General features: G+C 38.4%; 1 protein-coding gene across 2 annotated transcripts in view; it reads right to left on the reverse strand.

The window, feature by feature from the left end:
• LOC124219151 (uncharacterized) overlaps positions 1-13,718 on the reverse strand; it is a 203,866-nt gene that overhangs the window by 93,358 nt on the left and 96,790 nt on the right. For both annotated transcript variants that reach the window (XM_046626345.2, XM_069136228.1), the window contains one exon: positions 12,430-13,419. In XM_046626345.2, the coding sequence (XP_046482301.1) occupies positions 12,430-12,574 (145 nt within the window). In that variant the 5' untranslated portion in view covers positions 12,575-13,419. The remainder of the gene's footprint in view (positions 1-12,429; positions 13,420-13,718) is intronic.

Raw genomic sequence — 13,718 nt, forward strand, 5'->3', positions numbered from 1 at the left:
CTCTGCAGGGCCATTACGAAGTCGAAAAACTGGACGGGCAACCCCGACCGTAAGCTCAGCCAATGCCCGAGATTTCATAAAAGCCAGTTTCACCGTGATTTGTACATACAGCTATCGAGCATTATTACACCCATATAGCTATATTCGCTGCATGTTGAAACGATCTGCCCGGCAAGTATTTCCGTGTGTGTGTGTGCATGCGTATGTGAACGGTATAACCCGCTACCCCTGGCTGGAACTTTATTCAAAAGCCACTGCGGAAAAATGTACGAGTTAGTAATAACTAGCTTTAAGGATGTACGGAACGTGCAGCCAGGTCAAAGAGACGTGAGAAAGGAAATATGATTTGTCAAATCTACTTAAATAAATGCGCGAAGCCTTAGTGACGTTTTGAACTACGCGCGCAAACACGCGATCTTCTCGCAGGGCCGATAGATGGCGCATCGATCGATCCGCGACTCTGATAAACGCAAACTTCGTGCGGATGGATCTAAGTTTTCATAAATAGTTAGAATTGTTGGCGACACGATAATAACGCCATTTTCTCCCTGGATTTTTTTAACTAGCGCCAATTTTCACCTTTCACGTAACGACTGACGGGGGAGTTTATCTCTGCCTTCCCTTCTCTTTCGTGATATGATCAATTTTACACGGTTTACTTGTGTCAAGTGTGTCGATTTCAAAGTTTTTAGAATACTCGCCAAAATCATTTGGAAATTCACTATTTATATTAAAGAAGTAAAAAGCAGGATTAACAAAGATCGACATTTCTTCAGTTTATAAAAATCTATGGTACTTGTATAGAGATAGAAAAAATGGAGTAGCAGAGGCAGTTGAATACTTGGTCGAATGCGAACCTAACCTTGAAAAATTTATTGACGGCAAATTGATTTTGTTCAATTATAAGAAACCCTCTGTTTGAAAAGTAATTGAACTGAATTTTATCAGCCAAACACAAATTTGTGATTAATGAGAAAACAAACTTCATTGATACGAGTAAACATTCACGTTAGCAGATAAAATTTCTATCAGTTTATGAAAAACCTGACATTTAGTTTGTCAATTACGAAACTTCATTTTCTGGCTTAATTTCGTCAAGAATTTCGTTCATGGATATAAAATCACCTCAAGAATTGTGCGTATATCAGTTTCAAGAAAAAAAAAAGTACTTCGATCAAACATTTCTTTGTTCATATTTCCGATTTAACAAACATCAGCTAGACAACGGAGCAAAAGGGAGAAAGAGAGAGAGAGAGAGAGAGAGAGAGAGAGAGAGATAGTGAAACGAAAAGAGGCAAAAAGGGTAGAAAAAAAAAACCGTTGTCCTCAAATCGGGCCCTCGATTTCTTTCATCTTTCCTTTTATTTTTTTTATTTTATAAGAGGAAAAAATGGGCACTATTTCGCTAATCGGGGTCGTGGAAGGCGGTGAAAGCGAAATGAGCACGGGTGTAATTTGAAACGGCGTCTTGTGTACTACCGGCGTTAATATATCCTCAGCCTTATTATACCCAGGATAGAGAGAGAGAGATACAGAGATAGAGATAGAGAGAGAGGCGAAGACGGAGCCCATTATGTCCCAACAACCAACCCCTCAGCCAAGCTCAGCCATTCCAGTATCTCTCAGCGTTCGCAATTGCAGGATACGTGCTGCACAGCAGAGCTACTTTCCATCCTCGTCGACGCGTTGTTAACCGTGGAACCATACCTACCACCTACCATCGAGTCGCTCGAGACGAAGCGATAAGTGAAACCACTTATATACATATATAAATGCAGTCTCGTAATTAGAAGCCCGCGAGGCAGTTGATTGCAAGGACGCTGGCGTTATGAGGCAATTAACGCCGAATGATGTCTCACCTTTGAAATTTCTTCGTAATTCTTTACTCGTTTTGGTAACGAGTTTTAGTCGAAGGAGTTGACCAACTTCGTTACGACAAGGCTGATGAACAGTATTCTTGGTTACCCAAGACTCGAAGTAAAGCGATCGTATAACAAAGTAACACTGCAGCATGGTGAAAAGTAACGAAGTTGGACGAAGAGGCGATGTTGAAAAGTAACGATAGGGTAAACAATTTTAAGAAAAGTAAACGGGTCGGGACTAGATGAAGCAGTAAAATAATCACGTGACAAACCGTTGACGTAACGGAAAAATCTGTTAACACTGTCGAGGTATCAAAGTAACAAACCATTGATGGGACAGAGTAAAAAAAAAAACAATCCAAGTAACAAAGAATCAATATCGTAAAGCACGAAAGTCACACAGTATCAAAGTGACAAAGTTACAAACCACCGAATTAATCGAATAACAAACGCATCGAGTAACAAAGGGTCGAAATAATAAAGTGTCAAAGTATCGCTTTATTGAAGTATTGAAGTAAAAAAAGTAACAAACCATTGAAGTAACGTAGTAACAAACGATTCAAGAAACAAAGGATCAAAATAGTGCACCATGAAAGTGGCTAAGTATCAACGCGACAAAGCTACAAACCACCGAAGTAACCGAGTAACAAAGGATTCAACCAGCAAAGCATCAAAGTAACAAAGTGACGAAGTAACAAGAAATTGTGTTGTGATAAAAATGTATTCGAAACCTAACGACTTGCGACAAAAGGAAAGGAGGTAGACGGGGGAGGGGGGGAGGAAGGGGGAACGCAGATTCGTTTATACTTAGCGACAAATGAACAAGTAATTAAATATGTAGGTCCGTCGCGTAGCGGGGATAAGAGATCGTAGTAAAAGTTAAGTGCAGCGTGGGTCAGTCGAACCCCAGTTCCTTAAGGATTAAGGGACCGACCCTTAAGGAAATATGTCGAAACGGAGGTCTTTCGTTTCGGTTCACATCGCGAAGCACTGTATAAGGGTTCTGCAATTTCGTCAGGACCTTCGGACCTTCGTTTTTGGAGAAACGTCAATTTTAAGGGTAGTGAAAAGTAAACGAAACGAATAAAAATGGAAGGAGGGGCAAAGTGCAGGGGAGAAAAGAAGTGGCCAAAGAGTCCCGATCCTTACGATTTACGAAATTTGAATTGACGCCACGTTTCGGGGTGCGAAAAAAATGTTACAAACAAAATTCAAAAAAAAAAAAAATTAGTAAACAAATAAATAAGTAAATAATTCATGTCACAAATGGGGAATGAAAATACTATACGTGCACAGTGAAACTGAGGGAAAAAATGAAGAAACAAAGGAGACCAATCGTTTCAAATTTCTTTCACTCTGCACCCGCTGGCGACTTCCTCTTTGTCGAATCCTATATATTAATAATTTGCATAACCTTGGGGAGAATGAATTCTTGAAGCGAGTTCACGTCGCGGGTGGGAAGTAGAGAACAAAGGGTGCAAAGACATCCCCGCTACCAATTCCAATACCTCTCGTGCCGATTTTTCAACTTGATTAAACTTTATATTTGCATTATCGATTTTATTTTTTTTTTTTTTTATAACAAACCTGAATTAAAACTTATATATATATATATATTTGCTCTCAGTGTTCTCTGAGAGATATATTTTAATATAATATTCCCGCTCCAGGTTTCTGTACGTTTCTTATATTCTGTTTTATTGAATTCGTTTCCAATTTTTGCCTGTACAAACTTTTTTCAATAAGTGTTTTCGATTTTTGTCGCCCAAAGAAGTTGACAAGGAAAAAAAAAAAAAAAACTAACAACGAGTTATCAAAACTATAAAACCGAAGCAAAGAAACAATCTGAAATATCAGTGGTATTTGAACTTTTTCTAAATCTGTCTTCGTGCAGAAGAACAAAAGATCATTGGTTAGAGAATTCTTTGAAGAATCTCTTAATTCATCTTCTCGGTATAGTAAAAACGAGAATATAGAGAAGAAAAAGAAAGGGGATAGTAAAGAGAAAAAATTCAACTGCCGGAATGAACCGGTGAGAAAGAACGAAATAAAATTAACAAAAAAAGAAAAAATAAAAAGCTCCTTTGTGCCGGTTGAAAACCGCAGAAAAGGGCAACCATGGCGAACTATTCTCTCGCCGCGATATTTCACAACTCTCTCTTCACTTGTACGTGTATTGCGAACCCCTTTTTACTTTGGCAAAACGAATTTTCATTTATTTTCACTTCTCCGTATTCGTTATTAATTATTTATTTATTTATTTTTTGTTTTTTATCGAATTTTACCAATTTTTGCAAACGTTTGTCGCAAGTCTGATGAAAACTCAGAACCTCGCTTTACTCACAGAGACGAAATTTTATATTATAATAAAAATGAAGAAAGATTCTTAGAATTGGATCGTCGAAAGAAGAGTACCGAAAGCAATTTGTTGCTACGGCGGATAATTATTTGGGTGAAAAAAAATTAAAGAAAAAAAGTTTGGTAAAAAAGAGTTTTCACCGAGTTTCATTTCGTTAGTGAATTAATCAGTTGGGAGAAAATTTTCAGCTTCATTCAGATGGTGGCGAGACGGACAGATCAGCGGTATCTACCCACCTACTTTCGAATTTGTATGAGTCCGCCGAGTGAAAGCAATCAAATTGAAAGAGTCCCCCCAGGGCTGGTTTGGAAACATGAAGAAGCTGAAAGACGGAAATTGAAGAAAAGAAAGCAAGACGAGTAGAAGACAAGTGGAGCAAAAAAAAAAAAAAAAAAGGAGAGAAGAAAAAGTGAAACAAATTAATTACAAAAAATAAAACTTCAGTGAAACAGAAAGGAAGAAGGAACTTTTATATATATATATATCTCTCGCTAGTGAATCGATGCGGGATTGAATGGCCGCCCGATTAAAGAAAAACAACCGCTGCACACCATTTTCAGAGGTAAAAGTACATAATTATCGCGTCGTGATGGCTGAAGAGTTGCCGAAATTGGTATATTGGAAAACGATTTCGCGTCCCAATGTATACCTAAGCTGGTCGTTTTCTTGCGACACAGTTTTTACTCTTTAGTTTCTTTAAGGCGAAGAGTTTTAAACTGTTGAACGAAGTCAAGACGGGGTTAAGGTGGAGATCAAGGGAACAGTTTCATTCAAAGAAGACAAAAGTCGCGTGCATAAAAGAACGAAGACTTACACTGAACAGTGAACAAAAATTGAATACTCAAAGAATCGATTTAATCTAAAAGATGTATAGAGTGGTTAGGTTGGGGATATTGGATCTATGCTGAAGCGCCATCTACGATTCCCTGTCGATAAGGTAGAATACGACGCGAGTAAAATTGTCATATTTAACCAGAAACTGAAAACAAAAAGATGCTTTACTAAGATGAGACTGAACTGCAAACTAACGAATAAGATTCTCCGATGTGCGGAATGATGGAAATCAAAGTAAGTTATACGGTTCCCATTTCGTCCGCATTTTCAACCGTATACACACCTAATTAAGATACCGAACTGTGGTTGTCTGCAGCGTGCGGAAAGCTGGCACTGATTAATGGAAACTATTATACAGAGGATTTTGTGACATACAGTAAGGGATGATCCCCGAGCTCCATTGTCTTCCGTGAGAGCTGCAGAGTTGCACAGCCAATTATCGAGTTTCGCAAGGAGACCGGAGGGCGAATGGGGAAAATTTGCGGGTGGTGGATGTGTAAGCTGGAGAAATATGGAGCTCTGCCTCTTTCCAAAGGAGCTAGTTCAAGCCCACGTCACCTTACACCGAGTAGCAATTGTCTTCGGAGAAAGACGAAACCACTGCATGTAGTAAGAATATCCATTTGTGCAGAAATTGCGAGTGTGTAGAGACGTGTACGTCAGGGTGAATAACAACACAGCGAGTTCACACGAAACGATCTCGGTTATGAATACCCCGTCTATCGCTTTCTGAAACCTACTAAATGAATGCGAGGTTAATTGAGCCGTCAAGACAGGAAACCAAGTCATCCGAAAATTTTCTAGCTTCCGGTATAATTACAATGAGGCACGTGTACAGAGTTCAGGTTCTTCAACGAAGCCACCCTGCGACGAAAAATTAACCGCCAAAGCCTTACCGTATTTCGCAATAAAAGTAGTTTTTCGTCCCAGATTTTGCCGTCCATCGACTCAATGTAACAAAATCAGACTCTGACAGCTTGCACGAAACTTTCTGTACAGTTTCATTCGCGTTAAGTTACCAGAAACAATCAGCTGATCGCTCGACGTGACGCCATCTTGTCTTGATCGTCACGTGTCTCAATGTCGGTATTTTATCGGCAGACGTATGGTAAGTTACAAAAAAAAAAAAGGAAAAACGCCCAACTATCCAGTTGATCACGTACGATTCATAGTGCATTGTAGGTAATACGAATGTTTATCGTCTGTATCGAAAATCGAATTTCCGCACGAGGGTGAAATAACGGAAGTTGACGCGGTTTGCGCAGAGCGTTGCCGAAGGCACTGGAAACAGATTGCGTTAATCGTAACAAACGAATATAACGCTCGAACGGCGAGTATAAACTCACGGGGAATGGACACTCTACTCTCTCCGTCTCTCTCTCTCTCTCTCTTTGAACGTTTTCAAAACCAGTGATATTCCGCTTTGCGGTCGAGTCGAAACAATGGATGGAAGTGTTGTCGGGCATGGATTTGCAACCAACTTTCCCCCCCCCCCCTTTTAGCGAGCTCATAGCATGCACTTGATATATTAAAGCGGTACATAACGTATATAATATACTAGACATGGATCCATGGATTCATGTACATACAAGTTGTATCAACTCCGCATCCACCGCACAATTCGCAAGGTACGGGCGAACTGCAACCATTCTTGGTTTGCAACCGATGTGCGGATATATATCCCATCGAGGATGGAGAAACCGAATTGCAACCGTTCAACACTACGCTTTCAATTTTACACCTCGCTTTCCATTGTTTTGCCGAATCGTTAATCGTGCCGAATTCGTTGTCCATGTTTCATACACTGTCCGCGGGTGTGCGAGATATTGAATCAACCTATTTCACAAAAATCTCTATCTATGTCTTCGAGTGACGTTGAGTGGCTCCTTTTCGCTGATCCTTATTCACCGCGTTTCGATAATTATAAGCGTCTAATTTTCTACTCCGGTATAACGTCGATGTCGTTGATGTACGTGTCTCATTACGAACGTTTGGAAAATAGCACGTGACATGCGGAATTAATTTCAATAGGAATATCGTGTTCCAAAAACAGAGTGTACAACCATACGCATTGCTGGATGCTTCGCAAAAGGAGACGCTTGTGTTGCGTCGCGTTTATATGTTATATTATCGCGATTCACAGAGAAAGGGGAATTTTATTCACCGCAGGGTACGTGTCGGATAGAAACATTTGAATAACAAAATATCACACCTTACGACGATTTTTTCAATGTAAAAAAAAAAAATATATATATATATATAAAATAAATGACATCCCGCAAAGAATGCTCGTTAAAAATATCCAGCAACTCATCCGAAAATGATGCATTTTTAAGCCAGTCGGCAAACTCGAAGTGTAGCCGTGAAATTAAGAAATCGACCAAAGAAGGAATTGGGGCGAGAGAATGGAAAATGGAGGCGAAATAACTCTCGAGGTTTCTTTGCAGCTAACCAAGCTTTTCCCCAATAACAACAGCCGGCAGCCGGCAATAGTTCAATTCGGTGATTAACGCAAGGGTTCGAATTCCGAGGGTGTTGTTCCAGTCGGGCAGAATGCCGCGAACTGTTGGGGGTGCCGATGCCTTGAGCACATTGCCAGAGGGCTGCTGCTTCTCTAAATCAAACTCGAGGGGAAGAGGAAACGGAAGTAGCTGTATACACACCTACAGTTGAACAAGGTTCTTTGGCAAATAATGATCAAGGATCGGTAACAAAACGTGAAAAAAAAAAAAAAACATCGTCAAGGAACGGGATGAATCCGAGTCGAATATCGAGAAGAAATTTTCAACGAACGAGTTAACAAAGGAATAATTTTTGGTCAATAGGTGAACACGTAAAAGAATGAATAAGAAAATGTCTGACAATTATGGGAACAAATAGTTTGCCTGTCGAAAAAATTTTGTGATAATCGACACGCTAATTTCAGACCTTCAGGATTAACGATTTATGTGAAACACGTTGATCAGGTTTGATTTCTTTTGCCATAAATTCACAGCACAACCGGGGAAAAATTATTTTTTCACAAAGAAAATATTATATTCATGGTTTGATAAAAAGTTTGGAAATGCAAGAAGGTTGTTTTTATGTTTTTCATTTTCGGTGAAAGGTTAGCAGATAATAGAGCCCGCGTTTCGAAAAAAATTTCAGAAAAGAAATCACTATGAATATTATTGTTTACCGATATACATAATTGTCAAAATTGTCTGTGAACAGTTTTTGAGGCAGTAAATAAAAATTTCCCTCCGATACGGATAATTTTCATATTCATCTCGACTGTGGTTTACGCAACGCGATTTTAAGGCACCGTGAAAAATATTTATTCGGCCATTAAGATCGCCCGATTTTCCCGTCTCGTTTCTCGAGTTTTTGCCACCCTGTCGCTCCGGCATTGAAATGGGAATATCTTACGTATAAACAGTTCTCTGACTCGCGAATAAAACGGTACTGTAAAAACATCAAATCAAACTTTATCTCGGCGGCCTAAAATTACCCAACACGCGTATAATAAAAGCGGTTGCCGGTGCTGCGCGAGTTTAAGGGAGGGAGGGGGGAGAAATTTCACCCCCCTGAGCTTTTCTCACTCTCGCCAGTTTCACCATCATCACCACCACCACCACCACCATCGCCGAAAAGTACTTGAGGGAACTTGGTCTTTTTTTTTGTTTTTTTATTTCCCTTCACTTTTTTACACCCCCTCTATCACCTTACTCGTAAAATCTCTGCAGTCGTGGAGACTTTCCGGTTTTCTTTTCGCTTTTCCTTCTCTCATCCCTTTCTCCGTTAACTATAACAGGTGTATCTATTTTTCTTTCGTTTCTTTTTTTTTTTTTTTTCACCCCATTCTCTTTCCACGAACATTATATATATACATGTATACCGAAAATAAATCATTTCATGGTTGGATAAATTCAATCCGCACGATTCATCCAATTGTAAGATAATTAAATACGTTAATTGTTCGTGAGTTAATTTTACGATAATAGGGTGGAAAAAAAAAAAAAATATGAAAAATGAGCACAATTCTCGGATCACGATGTGATATGATAATAGGCTATAATGGAAAGAGAAAAAAAAGTACATTTTCAGTAAATTCTGTCCCAGCCCCTCAATTATCACCGCGAAGTTTTTTACCTTCATTTTTTTAAACTCCGGGGGTGTGGCTGCGGTACGGCGATAGTGTGCACACACAATTAATTAGGACCGCACAATACGCGCAGAGAGCTTTTAAAAATGTAGAAAAAGATGGAGATGGATGCAGATGAATCGAAAAATAGAAGGTGAAAAAAAGTAAGAGAAAAAAAAAAAATACACACACACATACACAGAAAACATAAGCGTCAGTTTGTAAAAACGGAGTTCAACGAAGTGCGAGTATATATGCGAGTATACATGCAAGTATATATTTATATAATGTACGTACAACGTAATTTGTAATATGACAAATTTACGTTGATAATACGGAGGGAAAAAAATAAAAGCGGTGCGTTTTTCACACCGAAACACTTGATGGAACGGTGTGTATAATGTATATATAATATACCTACACGTTACACGTTACGCGTGTGATACATTATAAGAGATGTGTATTACAAAATATATATATATATATATATACATATACACATGTATTCAGATTATGTAATACGCTACAGAATGATGATACCCCGGGAAACGAGAATGTGATTTTTCCTCCTTCTTTTTTTTCTTCCCCAGCTACATCCCTCAAAAAGTTTCATCCTCGCGCGTCACGGGAAGATATAAAAATATGTATATATATATATATATATATATATATCTTTACTTTCTTTTATTTTATTTCGTATCATTTTTTTTTCCCCCCGACGTAGCAGGTAAATTATATCTACATAGATGATACGTGACATTCGTTCGTTTCAACCGTGCGGTGCTGGATTACCTTGAAAATTACTTTACCTACATTTCCGTGAATATATATATCATATATAATAATATAATATATATATACACACATGTTTCATTTTATTTGGTTTTTTTTTTAGTTTTTTTTTTTTATAGCGAGCGAACGAAGTAGACAGACCGCAGCAGCTTTGCTGCAGCCGTCCATGCTCACACGGCTTGCGATAATCGGATAGAGAGAAAAAAAGAGAAATAATATTTCGACCCCTTTCTCATTCCGGGTTCACGAGAATTAGAAAAAGTAAATTACTAAAAAAAAAAAAAAAGAAAAAAAGAAAACGAGAGAGACGATAGAAGCGGATATTTGAATAGGTTTTTTTTTTTTTTTTTTTCACAATATCCGCATTTTTTTTCACCAGCTGCCCGGTGTGGATTTAATTTTCAGAACGAATTTAACCTCATCAATTATACCCCAGTGAGCAGGACGCGATAGAAAGACGAACCGACAACCGTTCCGGGCGCGCTTCCTAACGATCAGAAAAACACCTTGATTACATTTTCCCCAACTCTCGGGAAATTTTTTTTTTTTCCCCCCCCATTTCACCGACTCGACGGACTTCGCCCGAAAGTCCGCGTCGCATAAGTGACGGGAGAAAAATGGAATTGGAATGTAGAAAAAGAAGGAAGAAAAAAAAAAAAAAAAAAACCACACGAATTTGCACCCGACAACCTTGTCACAATATCCCATCGAACGTTGACACATTTATGGTTTCTCTTCAATCGCAAAAGTACCAAATAATTCCGTTCACGTCACATGTTAACCCTGCTGTATACGTGTACCTGTGTATTATTCTCCCGCTTCGGCAAACCCATCAGACGTATAATACGTTTGTTTTCCCTGTAAAAAGAAAAAACGTGGGTTTGTGGTTCTCCTTGAGCGCGGGGGTGAAACAAACGAAAAAAAAAAAAAAAAAAAAGCAAAAACTTGAAACAAGAGAGAGAGAGAGAGCGTTTTGAGTGACGTGCAGGGTGGTCGCTTGAGCGCCGGAAATGGAGGGGGAGGGGGTGAGTTTTGTATACACGCGCGCCCCTAATGTCAGGATATTACGCGACTTTGGTCGGGTGGGAGGGTGGAGGTTAGGGGTGGGGGAGGGTTAAATGCGAGAACTAAACCAAGTCAACCTTCACAATTAGTCACGACCCGCGACCGACCCCGTCTGATATCGACCGGTGGAACCGTCACCTTCGTATCTCTCTTTTCATCCCTCTCCACATCCTCCACCCACCCACGCTCTCTCTCTCTCTCTCTCTCTCTCAGTCCCTCGTTAAGCTCTGTTAATTAGCCCACGTCTGCCTACGTCCAACGACGACGTCTGCCTCTGACGACAAACAAATAGGAACGAATAACTTCCATCCCGTCTTGTGTATATACATGTGTATGTGTATATATGTATGTGTTTTTACACATAAGCCGGTGTGTCGAATCAACCCTGCCGAATTATGCCGGTTATACCTTTTGCCTTCGCCTGACCTCCCGGGCTGTTTGTACCACCCCCACCCCCCCTCCCGAAATCTTTAGGATTCTGCAGTAGGTTTACATATGTATACGAAAAACTCGACGCAAGAAACTGAGGATATCGCCCTTCTTATTTCATCCCCTTTCTCTCGACTTCCAGTGAACTTTCTCCAGATTATCTCTACACCCTTGTAGGTATTTTTTACTTTTTTTTTTTTTGGATTTTTTTTTTCCTAATCTCGTTCCTTCACACGATTATATCCAAATTTTGTATTCAAATTTTGATACGACGAAGAAAGATGAACTCGCAACTGCATGACAGAATGGATTCAATTTCTCGTAATTGAAGAACAATTGTTAATTGGTTAATTAATCATTTCTGATCCGTGTCATCAAAATCACTAACATAATTATACGAGTGGAATAAATAATAAATCTATCTTAGTAGGTGCACAAGGAGAGAGTTTTCGATACAGATTACCATACCGACACTTACCGACAGTTAGACAAGACACAAACCTTTCTCTATAATGTTCTTGGGTGGAGACTATTTCCACTCTGATTGATTTTATCGTACGCCCGATCACTTGTATCTTCTAGTATTTTATATCTTCTATTAAATCTCCTTGTTAATAAAAACATCTATCAAATCGTTTCACATTCTTCGAGAAGAATGAATTTGTTTAATATAGCTGCGTAAATACTTTTTTCTGTACCACCTTTTTTGAATTCATATCTAAACATAATTTTACATGCATATTCTCCATTTTTCTCTGTACAAGAACGACGATTCGACCAAAAATATTTTACATTGTAAAATCGACAGTAGATGTAACATACGTTTGATATAAATTATATACTCTTGGAGCGTTGAAAATTGAAGCGATTGATCGATAGATCAACAAAACACCGTATATTATATCGGATAAAAGAAATATGATTTTCATTCGAAAAAATCGGTAAGTAAATAAACAAATACTTACTCGATCCACCGACGTAAATCGGTGTCCAGATCAGCTGAGCGTTCGCCACAACTGACGCCGTTCCAGTGAGCGTTGTTAATTTGTTTAAATCAATTCCCCACTGTATCGCGAACAATGTTGTAATTAAAGCTTGAAAAGCTGTCATCTTAACACGAATTTTATATGCGAAAATATATGCCGCAGCACTTTATTGTCTCGCTTTGCCGCTTCCAAGCGATCCAATTTTCACTTGTTGTAAATTATCGATCTTAAAATCATGATGGCGGATAACCGTTTGTCACGATTTCTTTCAATTTCTTACCATCACCGTGTATCCACGACCTTGATGTTAAATTCTCATTCACTGCTGGGTATTCAATCATAGCACTTGAGTTTTATTATATTAGATTTTTTTTTTTTACTTGTTATTTGCTCGATTCGATGACCTAATTTTTCGAATAAACGTATTCTACGTCCTTGATTTTGAAATAAAAATAACTGTTTTCAGTCAAATAAATCGTGTATTGATTTCTACTGTTACAAGTTTTATAGATAATTTTCTGATATTGTGTTTAACGTTGTGAGCGGGTTCAAAAAAATAAATAAACAGAGAATCATTGATCAAATATATCATGCAGTCCGAAATAATTTCATTATTCGTGTACACGTTTCGATTAGAATAAATTTTTTAGCCAAAATGAAGTAAAAATGTCGAAACAAATAAGAAATTTTGTTTTTTTTTTTCACTTCACTTCAATCACTTGTACTCAATTTTTTTCCGATTTGCATCATCCTGAATTACGAGAATGACGTGTCTTCGATTTAACGTTTTCACGTAGATTTCAATTATTGATTATTCAGTCGTTTAACATAGGCTGTGGGATGAGGCGTGAAAGTCGATCACTTTTTTCTTTCATCCGTTTTTAACTCAACCAAGCTGCCTTCAAAAACATCGAGAACCGAATCCAGTACTCCCAATAAAAATATTTCTCAATCGCGAAACCGGAAATCCTGGAACAAGAAAAGAGGTAGAAATTATTTTTCCGAAGATCGAATAACGATCCGTATTTTAGAGAAATATAACATAGTAATTCCGTAGGAAATGACAATTTTGTATTTTCTCACTCGATTTTGATAACGAGGCATCCAATATTTTTTTTTTATTCAGCTCTAATTTCCTGGTCATAAAAATCGGTAAAATCTACGCTTCTAAAACAATTGATTGACTACAACCGTGAAGTAATGCAGAGAATACATCACATCCGAAAGTACATGAGTTCTAAACTCGAAATCGAGTCTCAGCCCAATCA

The sequence above is a fragment of the Neodiprion pinetum genome, chromosome 5 (genome assembly GCF_021155775.2).
Source record: "Neodiprion pinetum isolate iyNeoPine1 chromosome 5, iyNeoPine1.2, whole genome shotgun sequence".
NCBI classification, from domain to species: domain Eukaryota; kingdom Metazoa; phylum Arthropoda; class Insecta; order Hymenoptera; family Diprionidae; genus Neodiprion; species Neodiprion pinetum.